General features: G+C 56.3%; 1 protein-coding gene across 1 annotated transcript in view; it reads left to right on the top strand.

Annotated features, from left to right (window-relative positions):
• Positions 1 to 13,946, top strand: part of LOC116937511 (uncharacterized) — a 52,925-nt gene extending 38,979 nt beyond the window's left edge. Inside the window, exon 8 of the mRNA XM_076056528.1 lies at positions 11,633 to 13,946. Within this exon, the coding sequence (XP_075912643.1) occupies positions 11,633 to 11,761 (129 nt within the window). The 3' untranslated portion in view covers positions 11,762 to 13,946. The remainder of the gene's footprint in view (positions 1 to 11,632) is intronic.
• The last annotated feature ends 2,771 nt before the right edge of the window (positions 13,947 to 16,717 follow it).

Below are 16,717 nucleotides of genomic sequence, written 5' to 3'. Positions count from 1 at the left end.
TGGTGTGGTGGTGGTGGTGGTGTGGGTGGTGGTGGTTCTACCAGTGCTACTACAGCAACCTCAACGGGGTCTACTACCACGTGGGTGGTGTGTGGTGGTGTGGGAGTGGTGGTGTGGTGGTGGTGGTTCTACCAGTGCTACTACAGCAACCTCAACGGAGTCTACTACCACGTGGGTAGTGTGGTGGTGGTGGTGTGGTGGTGGTGTGGGTGGTGGTTCTACCAGTGCTACTACAGCAACCTCAACGGGGTCTACTACCACGTGGGTGGTGTGTGGTGGTGGTGGTGGTGTGGTGGTGGTGTGGTGGTGTGGTGGTGGTGGTGGTGGTGTGGGTGGTGGTGTTGTGGTGATGGTGGTGTGGGTGGTGGTTCTACCAGTGCTACTACAGCAACCTCAACGGGGTCTACTACCACGTGGGTGGTGTGTGGTGGTGGTGGTGTGGTGGTGGTGTGGTGGTGGTGTGGTGGTGGTGGTGGTGTGGGTGGTGGTGTTGTGGTGATGGTGGTGTGGGTGGTGGTTCTACCAGTGCTACTACAGCAACCTCAACGGGGTCTACTACCACGTGGGTGGTGTGTGGTGGTGTGGGAGTGGTGGTGTGATGGTGGTGTGGGTGGTGGTGGTGTGGTGGTGGTGGTGGTGTGGGTGGTGGTGGTTCTACCAGTGCTACTACAGCAACCTCAACGGGGTCTACTACCACGTGGGTGGTGTGTGGTGGTGTGGTGGTGGTGGTGGTGTGGGTGGTGGTTCTACCAGTGCTACTACAGCAACCTCAACGGGGTCTACTACCACGTGGGTGGTGTGTGGTGGTGTGGGAGTGGTGGTGTGATGGTGGTGTGGGTGGTGGTGGTGTGGTGGTGGTGGTGGTGTGGGTGGTGGTGGTTCTACCAGTGCTACTACAGCAACCTCAACGGGGTCTACTACCACGTGGGTGGTGTGTGGTGGTGTGGTGGTGGTGGTGGTGTGGGTGGTGGTTCTACCAGTGCTACTACAGCAACCTCAACGGAGTCTACTACCACGTGGGTGTGGTGTGGTGGTGGTGTGGTGGTGGTGTGGGAGTGGTGTGATGGTGGTGTGGGTGGTGGTGTGATGGTGGTGGTGGTGTGGGTGGTGGTGGTTCTACCAGTGCTACTACAGCAACCTCAACGGGGTCTACTACCACGTGGGTGTGGTGTGGTGGTGGTGGTGGTGTGGGTGGTAGTTCTACCAGTGCTACTACAGCAACCTCAACGGGGTCTACTACCACGTGGGTGTGGTGTGGTGGTGGTGGTGTGGTGGTGGTGTGGGTGGTGTGGGTGGTGTGGTGGTGGTGGTGTGATGGTGGTGGTGTGATGGTGGTGGTGGTGTGATGGTGGTGGTGGTGTGATGGTGGTGGTTCTACCAGTGCTACTACAGCAACCTCAATGGGGTCTACTACCACGTGGGTGGTGTGTGGTGGTGTGGTGGTGGTGGTGGTGTGGGTGGTGGTGGTTCTACCAGTGCTACTACAGCAACCTCAACGGGGTCTACTACCACGTGGGTGGTGTGTGGTGGTGTGGTGGTGGTGTGATGGTGGTGTGGGTGGTGGTTCTACCAGTGCTACTACAGCAACCTCAACGGGGTCTACTACCACGTGGGTGGTGTGTGGTGGTGTGGTGGTGGTGGTGGTGTGGGTGGTGGTTCTACCAGTGCTACTACAGCAACCTCAACGGAGTTTACTACCACGTGGGTGGTGTGTGGTGGTGTGGTGGTGGTGGTGGTGTGGGTGGTGGTTCTACCAGTGCTACTACAGCAACCTCAACGGGGTCTACTACCACGTGGGTGGTGTGTGGTGGTGTGGTGGTGGTGGTGGTGTGGGTGGTGGTTCTACCAGTGCTACTACAGCAACCTCAACGGAGTCTACTACCACGTGGGTGTGGTGTGGTGGTGGTGGTGTGGTGGTGGTGTGGGTGGTGGTTCTACCAGTGCTACTACAGCAACCTCAACGGGGTCTACTACCACGTGGGTGGTGTGTGGTGGTGTGGGAGTGGTGGTGTGGTGGTGGTGTGATGGTGGTGTGGGTGGTGGTTCTACCAGTGCTACTACAGCAACCTCAACGGAGTTTACTACCACGTGGGTGGTGTGTGGTGGTGGTGGTGTGGTGGTGGTGTGATGGTGGTGGTTCTACCAGTGCTAGTACAGCAACCTCAACGGGGTCTACTACCACGTGGGTGGTGTGTGGTGGTGGTGGTGTGGTGGTGGTGTGGGTGGTGGTTCTACCAGTGCTACTACAGCAACCTCAACGGAGTCTACTACCACGTGGGTGGTGTGTGGTGGTGTGGGAGTGGTGTGGTGGTGGTGTGGTGGTGGTGTGGGTGGTGGTTCTACCAGTGCTACTACAGCAACCTCAACGGGGTCTACTACCACGTGGGTGGTGTGTGGTGGTGGTGTGGTGTGGTGGTGGTGGTGGTGTGGGTGGTGGTTCTACCAGTGCTACTACAGCAACCTCAACGGGGTCTACTACCACGTGGGTGGTGTGTGGTGGTGTGGTGGTGGTGGTGTGGTGGTGGTGGTGTGGTGGTGGTTCTACCAGTGCTACTACAGCAACCTCAATGGAGTCTACTACCACGTGGGTAGTGTGGTGGTGGTGGTGTGATGGTGGTGTGGGTGGTGGTTCTACCAGTGCTACTACAGCAACCTCAATGGGGTCTACTACCACGTGGGTGGTGTGTGGTGGTGTGGGAGTGGTGTGGTGGTGGTGTGGTGGTGGTGTGGTGGTGGTGGTTCTACCAGTGCTACTACAGCAACCTCAACGGGGTCTACTACCACGTGGGTGGTGTGTGGTGGTGTGGGAGTGGTGTGGTGGTGGTGTGGTGGTGGTGTGGTGGTGGTGGTTCTACCAGTGCTACTACAGCAACCTCAACGGGGTCTACTACCACGTGGGTGGTGTGTGGTGGTGTGGGAGTGGTGGTGTGGTGGTGGTGGTTCTACCAGTGCTACTACAGCAACCTCAACGGAGTTTACTACCACGTGGGTGTGGTGTGGTGGTGTGGGAGTGGTGGTGGTGTGGTGGTGGTGTGGGTGGTGGTTCTACCAGTGCTACTACAGCAACCTCAACGGGGTCTACTACCACGTGGGTGGTGTGTGGTGGTGTGGGAGTGGTGTGATGGTGGTGTGGGTGGTGGTGGTGTGGTGGTGTGGGTGGTGGTGGTGGTGGTTCTACCAGTGCTACTACAGCAACCTCAATGGGGTCTACTACCACGTGGGTGGTGTGTGGTGGTGTGGGAGTGGTGTGATGGTGGTGTGGGTGGTGGTGGTGTGGTGGTGTGGGTGGTGGTGGTTCTACCAGTGCTACTACAGCAACCTCAACGGGGTCTACTACCACGTGGGTGGTGTGTGGGTGGTGGTGGTGGTGGTGTGATGGTGGTGTGGGTGGTGGTTCTACCAGTGCTACTACAGCAACCTCAACGGAGTCTACTACCACGTGGGTGGTGTGTGGTGGTGTGGGAGTGGTGTGATGGTGGTGTGGGTGGTGGTGGTGTGGTGGTGTGGGTGGTGGTGGTGGTGGTTCTACCAGTGCTACTACAGCAACCTCAACGGGGTCTACTACCACGTGGGTGGTGTGTGGGTGGTGGTGGTGGTGGTGTGATGGTGGTGTGGGTGGTGGTTCTACCAGTGCTACTACAGCAACCTCAACGGAGTCTACTACCACGTGGGTGGTGTGGTGGTGTGGTGGTGGTCGTGGTTCTACCAGTGCTACTACAGCAACCTCAATGGGGTCTACTACCACGTGGGTGGTGTGTGGTGTGGGTGGTGGTGGTGTGGTGGTGGTGGTGTGATGGTGGTGGTTCTACCAGTGCTACTACAGCAACCTCAACGGAGTTTACTACCACGTGGGTGGTGTGTGGTGGTGTGGTGGTGGTGTGGTGGTGGTGTGGGTGGTGGTTCTACCAGTGCTACTACAGCAACCTCAACGGGGTCTACTACCACGTGGGTGGTGTGTGGTGGTGTGGGAGTGGTGGTGTGATGGTGGTGTGGGTGGTGGTTCTACCAGTGCTACTACAGCAACCTCAATGGGGTCTACTACCACGTGGGTGGTGTGTGGTGGTGTGGTGGTGGTGTGGGAGTGGTGGTGTGATGGTGGTGTGGTGGTGGTGTGGGTGGTGGTTCTACCAGTGCTACTACAGCAACCTCAACGGAGTTTACTACCACGTGGGTGGTGGTGTGATGGTGGTGGTGTGGTGTGGTGGTGGTGTGGGTGGTGGTTCTACCAGTGCTACTACAGCAACCTCAACGGGGTCTACTACCACGTGGGTGTGGTGTGGTGGTGTGGGAGTGGTGGTGTGATGGTGGTGTGGGTGGTGGTGGTGTGGTGGTGGTGGTGGTGGTGGTGTGGGTGGTGGTGGTGTGGTGGTGGTGGTGGTGGTGTGGGTGGTGGTTCTACCAGTGCTACTACAGCAACCTCAACGGGGTCTACTACCACGTGGGTGGTGTGTGGTGGTGTGGGAGTGGTGTGATGGTGGTGTGGGTGGTGGTGGTGTGGTGGTGTGGGTGGTGGTGGTGGTGGTTCTACCAGTGCTACTACAGCAACCTCAACGGGGTCTACTACCACGTGGGTGGTGTGTGGGTGGTGGTGGTGGTGGTGTGATGGTGGTGTGGGTGGTGGTTCTACCAGTGCTACTACAGCAACCTCAACGGAGTCTACTACCACGTGGGTGGTGTGGTGGTGTGGTGGTGGTGGTGGTGTGGGTGGTGGTTCTACCAGTGCTACTACAGCAACCTCAACGGGGTCTACTACCACGTGGGTGGTGTGTGGTGGTTCGGTGGTGGTGGTGGTGTGGGTGGTGGTTCTACCAGTGCTACTACAGCAACCTCAACGGAGTCTACTACCACGTGGGTGGTGTGTGGTGGTGTGGGAGTGGTGTGATGGTGGTGTGGGTGGTGGTGGTGTGGTGGTGTGGGTGGTGGTGGTGGTGGTTCTACCAGTGCTACTACAGCAACCTCAACGGAGTCTACTACCACGTGGGTGGTGTGTGGTGGTGTGGGAGTGGTGTGATGGTGGTGTGGGTGGTGGTGGTGTGGTGGTGTGGGTGGTGGTGGTGGTGGTTCTACCAGTGCTACTACAGCAACCTCAACGGGGTCTACTACCACGTGGGTGGTGTGTGGGTGGTGGTGGTGGTGGTGGTGTGATGGTGGTGTGGGTGGTGGTTCTACCAGTGCTACTACAGCAACCTCAACGGAGTCTACTACCACGTGGGTGGTGTGGTGGTGTGGTGGTGGTGGTGGTTCTACCAGTGCTACTACAGCAACCTCAACGGAGTTTACTACCACGTGGGTGTGGTGTGGTGATGGTGTGGTGTGGTGGTGGTGGTGTGTGTGGTGGTGTGGGTGGTGGTTCTACCAGTGCTACTACAGCAACCTCAACGGGGTCTACTACCACGTGGGTGGGGTGTGGTGGTGTGGGAGTGGTGGTGTGGTGGTGGTGTGGGTGGTGGTTCTACCAGTGCTACTACAGCAACCTCAATGGGGTCTACTACCACGTGGGTGTGGTGGTGTGGGAGTGGTGTGGTGGTGGTGGTGGTGTGGGTGGTGGTGGTGTGGGTGGTGGTGTGGGTGGTGGTTCTACCAGTGCTACTACAGCAACCTCAACGGAGTCTACTACCACGTGGGTGGTGTGTGGTGGTGTGGTGGTGGTGGTGGTGTGGGTGGTGGTTCTACCAGTGCTACTACAGCAACCTCAACGGGGTCTACTACCACGTGGGTGTGGTGTGGTGGTGGTGGTGTGGGTGGTGGTGGTGGTGGTGGTGGTTCTACCAGTGCTACTACAGCAACCTCAATGGGGTCTACTACCACGTGGGTGTGGTGGTGGTGTGGTGGTGGTGGTGTGGTGGTGGTGGTGTGGTGGTGGTGTGGGTGGTGTGGGTGGTGGTGTGGTGGTGGTTCTACCAGTGCTACTACAGCAACCTCAACGGGGTCTACTACCACGTGGGTGTGGTGTGGTGGTGGTGGTGTGGTGGTGGTGTAGTGGTGGTGTGGTGTGGGTGGTGTGGGTGGTGTGGTGGTGGTGTGGTGGTGGTGTGGGTGGTGGTTCTACCAGTGCTACTACAGCAACCTCAACGGAGTTTACTACCACGTGGGTGTGGTGTGGTGGTGGTGTGGTGTGGTGGTGGTGGTGTGTGGTGGTGGTGTTGTGGTGGTGGTGGTGGTGTGGGTGGTGGTGGTTCTACCAGTGCTACTACAGCAACCTCAACGGGGTCTACTACCACGTGGGTGGTGTGTGGTGGTGGTGGTGTGGTGGTGGTGGTGGTGGTGTGGGTGGTGGTGGTGGTGGTGGTGGTTCTACCAGTGCTACTACAGCAACCTCAACGGAGTTTACTACCACGTGGGTGTGGTGTGGTGGTGGTGGTGTGGTGGTGTGGTGGTGGTGTGGGTGATGGTGGTGTGGGTGGTGGTGTGGTTGTGGTGGTGGTTCTACCAGTGCTACTACAGCAACCTCAACGGAGTCTACTACCACGTGGGTGGTGGTGGTGTGGTGGTGTGGTGGTGGTGGTGGTGTGGTGGTGGTGTGGGTGGTGGTGGTGGTGTGGTGGTGGTGTGGGTGGTGGTGGTGGTGTGGTGGTGGTGTGGTGGTGTGGTAGTGGTGGTGTGGTGGTGGTGTGGTGGTGGTGTGGTGGTGGTGTGGTGGTCGTGGTGTGGTGGTGGTGTGGGTGGTGGTGGTGGTGTGGTGGTGGTGGTGTGGTGGTGGTGGTGGTGTGGGTGGTGGTTCTACCAGTGCTACTACAGCAACCTCAACGGGGTCTACTACCACGTGGGTGTTGTGGTGGTGGTGGTGGGGGTGGTTGTGTTGTGGTGGTGGGAGCGTCGCGGTGAGGTGTGGGAAGCTGTAAGCCTCAGGCTACTTTGAGCTCGCCTTCCTATCAACCAGAGGCGAGGAGTGGTGGTTGTGGTTACTTATGCCCCCACCGCAGACGAACATCCGTGGAGGGATGCAGGCAAGGCTGATGAGTCAGATGCCTTCTATGACTGAGTTGGTCGTGATGCTGGCACCTGGTCTGGAGTGATTGGAAGGCATGGGCCAGATCAGCTCAATAAGAACGGCAGGAGGCTGCTAGATTTTTGTGCAGCCCATGGGCTTGTAATTACCAACACGCTGTTCTGACATCGGCGCATCCACACAACATCATGAATGCATGCCGGGTCCAAGCAAGAACATCTGCTGGTCTACATAGTGACGGAACAGCGGATGAGGGTCAATGTCCTTGACACCAGGACCTACCGTGGAGCTGATCTGCCCTCTGACCATGGACTTGTCATCTGTAAGAAGCTTCTGCCATTCTTCCACTCCGGTGGTGGGTGTACACCCAGGACCCCATTGAAACCCATAGTGGCATGGTCTCAGCTTGCTGTTGAAAGTTGCAAGCGAGAATTTCATCATCGCTTGCGGCTGGGGTTGGCATCGTCCCCCACTCCTCCTGATGTCGAGGGTAAATGGGCGAGGTTTAGGACTGTGGCTCATGCAGCTTCAATGGCTGCTTGGGTACACGGTCCAGACCTCCCCAGAGACCCTGGCTGACAGAGGAGGTGTTCAAGCTGGCTGAGAAAAAGCGACAGGCCCAATTTCATCGGCTACAGCATCCCATGTCGGAGAATGAGTAGGCTTACCACAGCCTTCGCTCGGAGGTTCGGAGAGCCGTGAGGCGCTACAAGGATGGGTGGTGGTCGCGGGTTGCAGAGGAGATGGAGTCTGCCTCAATGGGCCGCGATCAGAAATCACTATTTAACTCCATCAAAAAGTAACCTGCAGCGCCACACCTATTACCATAATTATGGGAAAAACAGTGATCCAATCTCCGACCCCCAGGAACAGGTTTGCAGATTTGCTGAGCATTTCTGTGAGATCCTGGGGGAGGGGACATCCCTCAGCCTGGATAACATCGTGGCACAAAGTGGGGATGACCCTGCTGAGGCTGCGGTGCCTCAAATATTGGAAGAAGTCACCCCCTCTGAGTAGCTGGCTGAGGTGCCATCTGTTGAGGAAGTACTGAAGGCGATCCAGAGTCTGAGACCAGGAAAGGCACCGGGCAGAGATGATCTCCCAAGCGAAATGATGTGGGAGGGTGGCGATTGTGCACAGACTGCCCTATATGACATCATAACAACAGTCTGGACCACTGGACGGGTTCCGCAGGATTGGAAGGATGCCCTGGTGGTCCCCCTCTTTAAGAAGGGAGACCGCACAGACTGTAACAACTACAGGGGCATCTCACTCCTCAGTGTGCCGGGAAAGGTCCTGGCAAGGATTATTCAGCATCGCCTTGCCAGGCACGCTGAGGAGAGGCTTGCGGAGCCCCAATGCGGTTTCAGGAAAGGGCGGTCCTGCACAGATGCCATATTTTCTGTCCGCCTGCTACAGCAGAGGTGTAGGGAATTCCAACAAGACCTACATCTCTGCTTTATTGACCTGGTCAATGCCTATGATACCATCAGTAGGCCTGGGCTCTGGGTCGTTCTTCGTGCTTTTGGAGTACCTGACCCTCTGCTCACGATCATTAAGGACCTTCATGATGGTGAGCGGGCCCGGGTAAAACTACGTGGCCGGGAGTCAGAGCCATTCCCTGTACACCTTGGGGTGCGACCGGGATGTCCTCTGGCTCCCACATTATTTAACATCTATTTTGACCACGTAGTTCTTGAAGCCTTCAATAGCTGTACCGGGGGAATCTCCATATGGTACAGATATAATGGGAGGCTGATCGATACCCGGGTGCGGTCAAGGGATGGCTCCCTATTAGTCAACCACGTTATGTATGCTGATGATTTGGTAATAGCTGCTCAGTCAGAGGAGGAGTTGGAGACGCTGCTGCTGAGACTGGAGCGTGCCACTAAGAGGTGGGGCCTTACCATCAGCCCCACCAAAACTAAGCACCTGCCTGGGTATTTTGTACCATCGGACACTCCACCCCCACAACTCCCAATCGGTGATGGGGCAGTTGTGGAGATAGTGGAGAGTTTTCCATACCTGGGTAGTGTGCTTATGACTGGCTCCAGTTTAACAGCAGAGGTCTCACTCCGAATCAGTCGAGCGGCAATATCTTTTCATCGGTTGCGTAACGCTGTGTGGAAGCTACCTGGTCTGTCGCTCCGCACTAAGCTTCGGGTCTTCTCGGCCACGGTCATTCCCTCCCTTCTCTACGTTTGCGAAACGTGAACCCCCCTAATGGAACATCTTCGCCGGTTAGAAACATTTAGGCTGGCCTGCCTACGATCCATCTTGGGTTTAACCAGGCTGGATTGTGTGAGGAGCTCACAAATCCTTGAAAGATCTGGGCACGGTCCCATCAGTGAGCTCCTCCGGCAGGCTACATGACCCAGCGTTGGCTGGGTCATGTAGCCCGCATGCCCAGCCACCGCATGCCAAAACAGCTTTTGTTCGGCCGGATCGAGGGGGCTAAACGGTCGCGGTACGGTCTAGAGAAGAGATGGAATAATGTGGTACAGGAGGACGTGGAGCTGAGTGGACTTGCCGATGACTGGTACCAGCGGTGTCAAGATCGGCCTCTGTGGAGGAGGCTCGTGAAGGACACTACTTAGCAGTTGGAAGCAGTCGCCCTCCAACAACAACGGAGGGCGGAGGAGCGACGCTCACAACAATGAGCGGAGCGCCGGGTGGCTAAAGCACATCAGGTTGGCACAGTAGGGGGCACAGGTGGTGCATCAGCCAGTCATCTCAGTCAGTCGACCCATGGCACCTGGGTCTGCCCTGTGACCTCCTGCCAGCAGGCGTTCGACACTTCACGTGGCCTCAAGGTGCACATGGCCTGGCACAAGCGTCGTGGTGACATCACCGCCACTTAGTGGCGAATGGCGGTTGTTGTTCTTGTTGGTGGTGAGGGTGGTGGGGGGTGGTGGTGGGGGTGGGGTTGTGGTGGGGGTGGCGGTGGGTGTGGTGGTGGGTGTGGTGGTGGTGGTGGGCGTAATGGTGGTGGTGGGTGTGGTGGTGGTGGGAGGGGTTGGTGGTGGGTGTGGTGGTGGTGGGTGTGGTGGTGGGTGTGGTGGTGGCGGTGGGGGTGGTGGTGTTTGTGGGAGTGGTGATTGTGGGAGTGGTGGTTGTGGTGGTAGTGGTGGTTGTGGGAGTGGTGTTTGTGGAAGTGGTGTTTGTGGGAGTGGTGGTTGTGGTGGTAGTGGTGGTTGTGGAAGTGGTGGTCGTGGGAGTGGTCGTAGTGGTGGTTGTGGTGGTGGTTGTGGGAGTGGTGGTTGTGGTGGTAGTGGTGTTTGTGGGAGTGGTGTTTGTGGAAGTGGTGTTTGTGGGAGTGGTGGTTGTGGTGGTAGTGGTGGTTGTGGAAGTGGTGGTCGTTCGAGTGGTCGTAGTGGTTGTTGTGGTGGTGGTTGTGGGATTGGTGGTGGTGGTTGTTGGAGTGGTGGTGGTGGGGTTGGAGGCCACCCACCCCGTTGTGTGCCGTGCCGGCCTTCATTGCTGCTGCTACTCGCTCAGAGCACTTGCCCCAATAGTCTGTTGAGGCTATACGGGGGATCTTTGTTGTTGTGGTGGTAGGTGAGTGGATGGTGAGTGGTTGGTGGGTGACTGGGTGAGAGTGTGAGATGGTGATGAGTGAGTGGTGAGTGAGTGGGTGATGAGTGAGTGGCTGAGTGAGTGAGTGGTTGATGAGTGAGTGGGCGGTGAGTGAGTGGGTGGTGAGTGAGTGAGTGAGTGGTGAGTGAGTGGGTGATGAGTGAGTGAGTGGTGAGTGGTGAGTGAGTGGGTGATGAGTGAGTGGGTGATGAGTGAGTGAGTGGTGATTGAGTGAGTGGTGAGTGAGTGGTGGGTGGCTGAGTGAGTGGTGAGTGAGTGGCTGACCGAGCGAGTGAGTGAGTGGCTGAGCGAGTGAGCGAGTGGGTGAATGGTGAGTGAGTGGCTGAGTGAGTGAGTGGGTGGTGAGTGACTGAGTCAGTGGTGAGTGAGTGAGTGGTGAGTGAGTGGTTGAGTGAGTGAGTGGGTGGTGAGTAAGTGGGTGGTGGATGGGTGAGTGAGTGGTGAGTGGCTGACCGAGCGAGCGAGTGAATGGTGAGTGAGTGGTGAGTGAGTGGTTGAGTGAGTGAGTGGGTGGTGAGTAAGTGGGTGGTGGATGGGTGAGTGAGTGGTGAGTGAGTGGTTGAGTGAGTGAGTGGGTGGTGAGTGGGTGGTGAGTGGGTGGTGAGTGAGTGAGTGGTGAATGGGTGATTGAGTGGTGAGTGGCTGAGCGAGCGAGTAAGTGAGTGGGTGGTTGAGTGAGTGAGTGGTGAGTGAGTGTTGAGTGAGTGGTGAGTGGTGAGTGGCTGAGCGAGCGAGTGAGCGAGTGAGTGAGTGAGTGGCTGAGTGAGTGGTGAGTGAGTGGGTGGTGAGTCAGTGAGTGAGTGGTGAGCGAGTGGCTGAGTGAGTGAGTGGGTGGTGAGTGAATGGCTGAGTGAGTGGTGAGTGAGTGGGTGGTGAGTGAGTGGGTGGGTGGTGAGTGAGTAGTGAGTGAGTGGTTGAGTGAGTGAGTGGGTGGTGAGTGAGTGAGTGAGTGGTGAGCGAGTGGCTGAGTGAGTGAGTGGGTGGTGAGCGAGTGGATGAGTCTCTCCGTGCACCACTCCTGGTGACGTGGGAATCGTGGCGATGGTGGTGGAATCCCCCCACGTGACCCCCTCCTCCCGCCCCCAGGGGGGTGACTACGAATCCCGCGCCCGTCACCTGCTGGGCCCGGATGGAGTGGTGTGGTACACGTGGACTCACTCCGACTACTACTCACTGCGAAGCGTCATCATGATGCTGCGGCCTCGCAACTTCTGAGCGAGAGAGAGAGGGAGGGAGAGAAGGAGCGAGTCACTCGCTCGGTCACTCGCTCAGTCACTCACTCAGTCACTCGCTCGGTCACTCGCTCAGTCACTCACTCAGTCACTCGCTCGGTCACTCGCTCAGTCACTCACTCGGTCACTCACTCTGTCACTCACTCAGTTACTAAGTTACTCACTCAGTCACTCACTCGGTCACTCGCTCAGTCACTCACTCGGTCACTCACTCTGTCACTCACTCAGTGAATCGCTTAGTCACTCTGTTACTCACTCTGTCACTCGCTCGGTCACTCGCTCAGTCACAAACTCGGTCACTCGCTCGGTCACTAAGTCACTCGCTCAGTCAATCGCTCGGTCACTCGCTCAGTCACTCACTCAGTCACTCGCTCAGTCACTCACTCAGTCACTCACTCAGTCACTCGCTCGGTCACTAAGTTACTCGCTCAGTCACTCGCTCGGTCACTCGCTCAGTCACTCACTCAGTCACTCGCTCAGTCACTCACTCAGTCACTCGCTCGGTCACTCGCTCAGTCACTCATTCAGTTACTCACTCAGTGAATCGCTCAGTCACTCTGTCACTCACTCAGTCACTCACTCAGTCACTCACTCGGTCACTCACTCAGTCACTCGCTCGGTTACTCGCTCAGTCAATCACTCAGTCACTCGTTCAGTCACTCGCTCGGTCACTAAGTCACTCACTCGGTCACTCGCTCAGTGAGTCGCTCAGTCACTCTGTCACTCACTCTGTCACTCGCTCGGTTACTCACTCGGTCACTCGCTCGGTCACTCGCTCAGTCACTCAGTCACTCACTCAGTCACTCACTCAGTCACTCACACTGTCACTCGCTCAGTCACTCGCTCAGTCACTCAGTCACTCGCTCGGTCACTCGCTCAGTCACTCGCTCGGTCACTCGCTCGGTCACTCACTCGGTCACTTGCTCAGTCATTCAGTCACTCACTCTGTCACTCGCTCAGTCACTCGCTCAGTCACTCAGTCACTCGCTCAGTCACTCGCTCGGTCACCCAGTCGGTCACTCACTCAGTCACTCGCTCAGTCACTCGCTCAGTCACTCGTTCAGTCAGTCACTTGGTCACTCTCTGCGTGGTCTATGGGTCTCTGTGTGAGTCTATGTGTCTTTGTGTGAGTCTACGTGTTTCTGTGTGAGTCTATGGTTCTCTGTGTGAGTCTATGTGTCTCTGTGTGAGTCTATGTGTCTATGCGTCTCTGTATGGGTCTGCGTCTCTGTGTGAGTCTGTGAGTCTCTGTGTGAGTTTGTGTCTCTGTGTGAGTCTACAGCTGTCTGTGTGAGTCTCTGTGTCTCTGTGTGACTCTATGGTTCGCTATGTGAGTCTATTGTTCTCTGTGCGAGTCTATGTGTCTCTGTGTGAGTCTATGGCTCCCTGCTGTGTGAGTCTACGTGGCTCTGCGTGAGTCTTTGGGTCTCTGTGTGAGTCTATGTGTCTCTGTGTGTCTGCGGGTCTCTGTGTGAGTCTGTGTGTCTCTGTGTGAGTCTGTGAGTCTCTGTGTGAGTCTATGGCTCTCTGCTGTGTGAGTCTCTGTGTCTCTGTGTGAGTCTTTGTGTCTCTATGTGAGTCTGTGTGTCTCTGTGTGAGTCTATGTGTCTCTGTGTGTCTATCTGTCTCTATGTGAGTCTATGTGTCTCTGTGTGAGTCTGTGTCTCTGCTGTGTGAGTCTGTGTCTCTGTGTGAGTCTACGGGTCTCTGTGTGAGTCTGGGTCTCTATGTGAGTCTATGTGTCTCTGTGTGAGTCTGTGTGTCTCTGTGTGAGTCTATGTGTCTCTGTGTGAGTCTACAGGTCTCTGTGTGAGTCTGTGTCTCTGCTGTGTGAGTATATGGCTCTGTGTGAGTCTCTGTCTTTGTGTGAGTCTATGTGTCTCTGTGTGAGTCTACGGGTCTCTATGTGAGCCTGTGTGTCTCTGTATGAGTCTATGGCTCTCTGCTGTGTGAGTCTGTGTCTCTGCGTGAGTCTGTGTGTCTCTGTGTGTGTCTGCGGGTCTCTGTGTGAGTCTATGGCTCTCTTCTGTGTGAGTCTACGTGTGTGTGTGATGCAATAGAAACATCGCTAGCCACCAAAATATTTAGCAGCTAACTGCAAGTGCTGTGATAACCAACACAACTGTTTATGTGTTTACGTAATAATAAACATATCTATTAAAACTAAACGGTTTTAGTTCATATATCATCCACACCCACGCCGTTTGCTACGTACGGTACTAAATAAGTGTCTATGGGTCCCTCTGTGTGCCTATGGGACTACGTGTGAGTCTATGGGTCTATCTGTGAGTCTACGGGTCTCTGTGTGAGTCTTTGGCCCTACGTGTGAGTCTATGGGTCTCTGTGTGAGTCTATGGGTCTATGTGTGAGTCTATGGGTCTCTGTGTGAGTCTATGGGTCTCTGTGTGAGTCTATGGGTCTCTGTGCGAGTCTATGGGGCTTTGTGTGAGTCTATGGGTCTCTGTGTGAGTCTATGGGTCTCTGTGTGAGTCTATGGGTCTCTGTGTGAATCTATGCCTCTAGGTGTGAGTCTATGGGTCTCTATGTGAGTCTATCGGTCTCTGTGTGAGTCTATGGGACTCTGTGTGAGTCTATGGGCCTATCTGTGAGTCTACGGGTCTCTGTGTGAGTCTTTGGCCCAACGTGTGAGTCTATGGGTCTATATGTGAGTCTATGGGACTCTGTGTGAGTCTATGGGTCTATCTGTGAGTCTATGGGTCTCTGTGCGAGTCTATGGGTCTTTGTGTGAGTCTATGGGTCTCTGTGTGAGTCTATGGGTCTCTGTGTGAGTCTATGGGTCTCTGTGTGAGTCTATGGGTCTACTTGTTTGTCTATGGGTCTCTGTGTTAGTCTATGGGTCTCTGTGTGAGTCTATGGGTCTCTATGTGAGTCTATGGGTCTTGTGTGAGTCTATGGGTCTCTGTGTGAGTCTATGGGTCTCTGTTTGAGTCTATGGGTCTCTGTGTGAGCCTGTGTCTCTGTGTGAGTCTACGGGTCGCTGTGTGAGTCTATGAGTCTCTGTGAGTCTATGGGTCTCTGTGTGAGTCTATGGGTCTCTGTGCGGGTCTATGGGTCTACTTGTGAGTCTATGGGTCTCTGTGTGAGTCTATGGGTCTCTGTGTGAGTCTATGGGTCTCTGTGTGAGTCTATGGGTCTCTGTGAGTCTATGGCTCTCTGTGAGTCTATGGGTCTCTGTGTGAGTCTATGGGTCTCTATGTGAGTCTATGGGTCTTGTGTGAGTCTATGGGTCTCTGTGTGAGTCTATGGGTCTCTGTGTGAGTCTATGGGTCTCTGTGTGAGTCTATGTGTCTCTGTGTGAGTCTACGGGTCGCTGTGTGAGTCTATGAGTCTCTGTGAGTCTATGGGTCTCTGTGTGAGTCTATGGGTCTCTGTGCGGGTCTATGGGTCTACTTGTGAGTCTATGGGTCTCTGTGTGAGTCTATGGGTCTCTGTGTGAGTCTATGGGTCTCTGTGTGAGTCTATGGGTCTCTGTGAGTCTATGGCTCTCTGTGAGTCTATGGGTCTCTGTGTGAGTCTATGGGTCTCTGTGTGAGTCTATGGGTGTCTGCGAGTCTATGGCTCTCTGTGAGTCTATGGGTCTCTGTGTGAGTCTATGGGTCTCTATGTGAGTCTGTGGGACTCTGTGTGAGTCTATGGATCTCTATGTGAGTCTATGGGATCTCTCTGTGAGTCTATGGCTCTACGTGTGAGTCTATGGGTCTCTCTGTGAGTCTATGGCTCTACGTGTGAGTCTATGGGTCTCTATGTGAGTCTATGGGTCTCTATGTGAGTGTTCGGGGTGCGCTAACCGCTGCAGCCACCTCTCCTCCCTCCACCACCCCCCCTCACCACTGAGCAACGTGACGTCACTCACCCACCCACCAACTGCCCATCCACACACCAATCACATCCACCAACCCACCCAACTCACCCACTCGCCAACCCACCCCACCAATCCACCCACCAACCCACCCCACCAACCCACTAACCTACCCACCAACTCACCCACCAACCCACCCACTAACCCACTAACCTACCCACCAACCCACCCACCAACCCACTAACCTACCCACCAACCCACTCACCCACCAACCCACCCACCAATCCACCTACCCCCAACTCACCACCCCTAATCCACCCCCCACCAACCCACCCATCAACCCAACCACCAACCCACCCACCCACCAACCCACCCACCAACCCACCACCCACCCACCAACCCACCCACCAACCCACCAACCCACCACCAACCCACCAACCACCCCAACCCACCCACCAATCCACCTACCCACCAACTCACCTACCCCCAATCCACCCCACACCAACCCACCCATCAACCCACCCACCAACCCACCCACCAACCCACCCAACAACCCACCAACCCACCACCACACCAACCCACCCACCAACCCACCAACCACCAACCACCCACCACACCCACCCACCCACCCACCAATCCACCTACCCACTCAACTCACCTACCCCCAATCCACCCCCCACCAACCCACCCATCAACCCACCCACCAACCCACCCACCCACAACTCCCACAACCCACCAACCCACCCACCAACCCACCCACCAACCACCAACTCACCCACCAATCCACCTACCCACCAACTCACCTACCCCCAATCCACCCCCCACCAACCCACCCATCAACCCACCCACCAACCCACCCACCAACCCACCCACCAACGCACCAACCCACCCACCAACCCACCCACCAACCCACCAACCCACCCACCAACCCACCAACCCACCAACCCACCCACCAACCCACCCACCCACCCAGCAACCCACCCACCATCCACCTACACAACTCACCTACCCCCAATCTACCCCCCACCAACCCACCCATCAACCCACCCACCCACCCACCAACCCACCCACCAACCCACCAACCCACCCACCAACCCACCCACCAACCCACCAACCCAC

Source organism: Petromyzon marinus, chromosome 76 (assembly GCF_048934315.1).
Source record: "Petromyzon marinus isolate PM22_M1 ecotype Great Lakes invasive population chromosome 76, UKy_Petmar_22M1.pri1.0, whole genome shotgun sequence".
Taxonomy (NCBI): Eukaryota; Metazoa; Chordata; class Hyperoartia; order Petromyzontiformes; family Petromyzontidae; genus Petromyzon; species Petromyzon marinus.
Note: the sequence above shows the minus strand (reverse complement) of the source record. Positions and strands in the feature narration are given on the sequence as shown.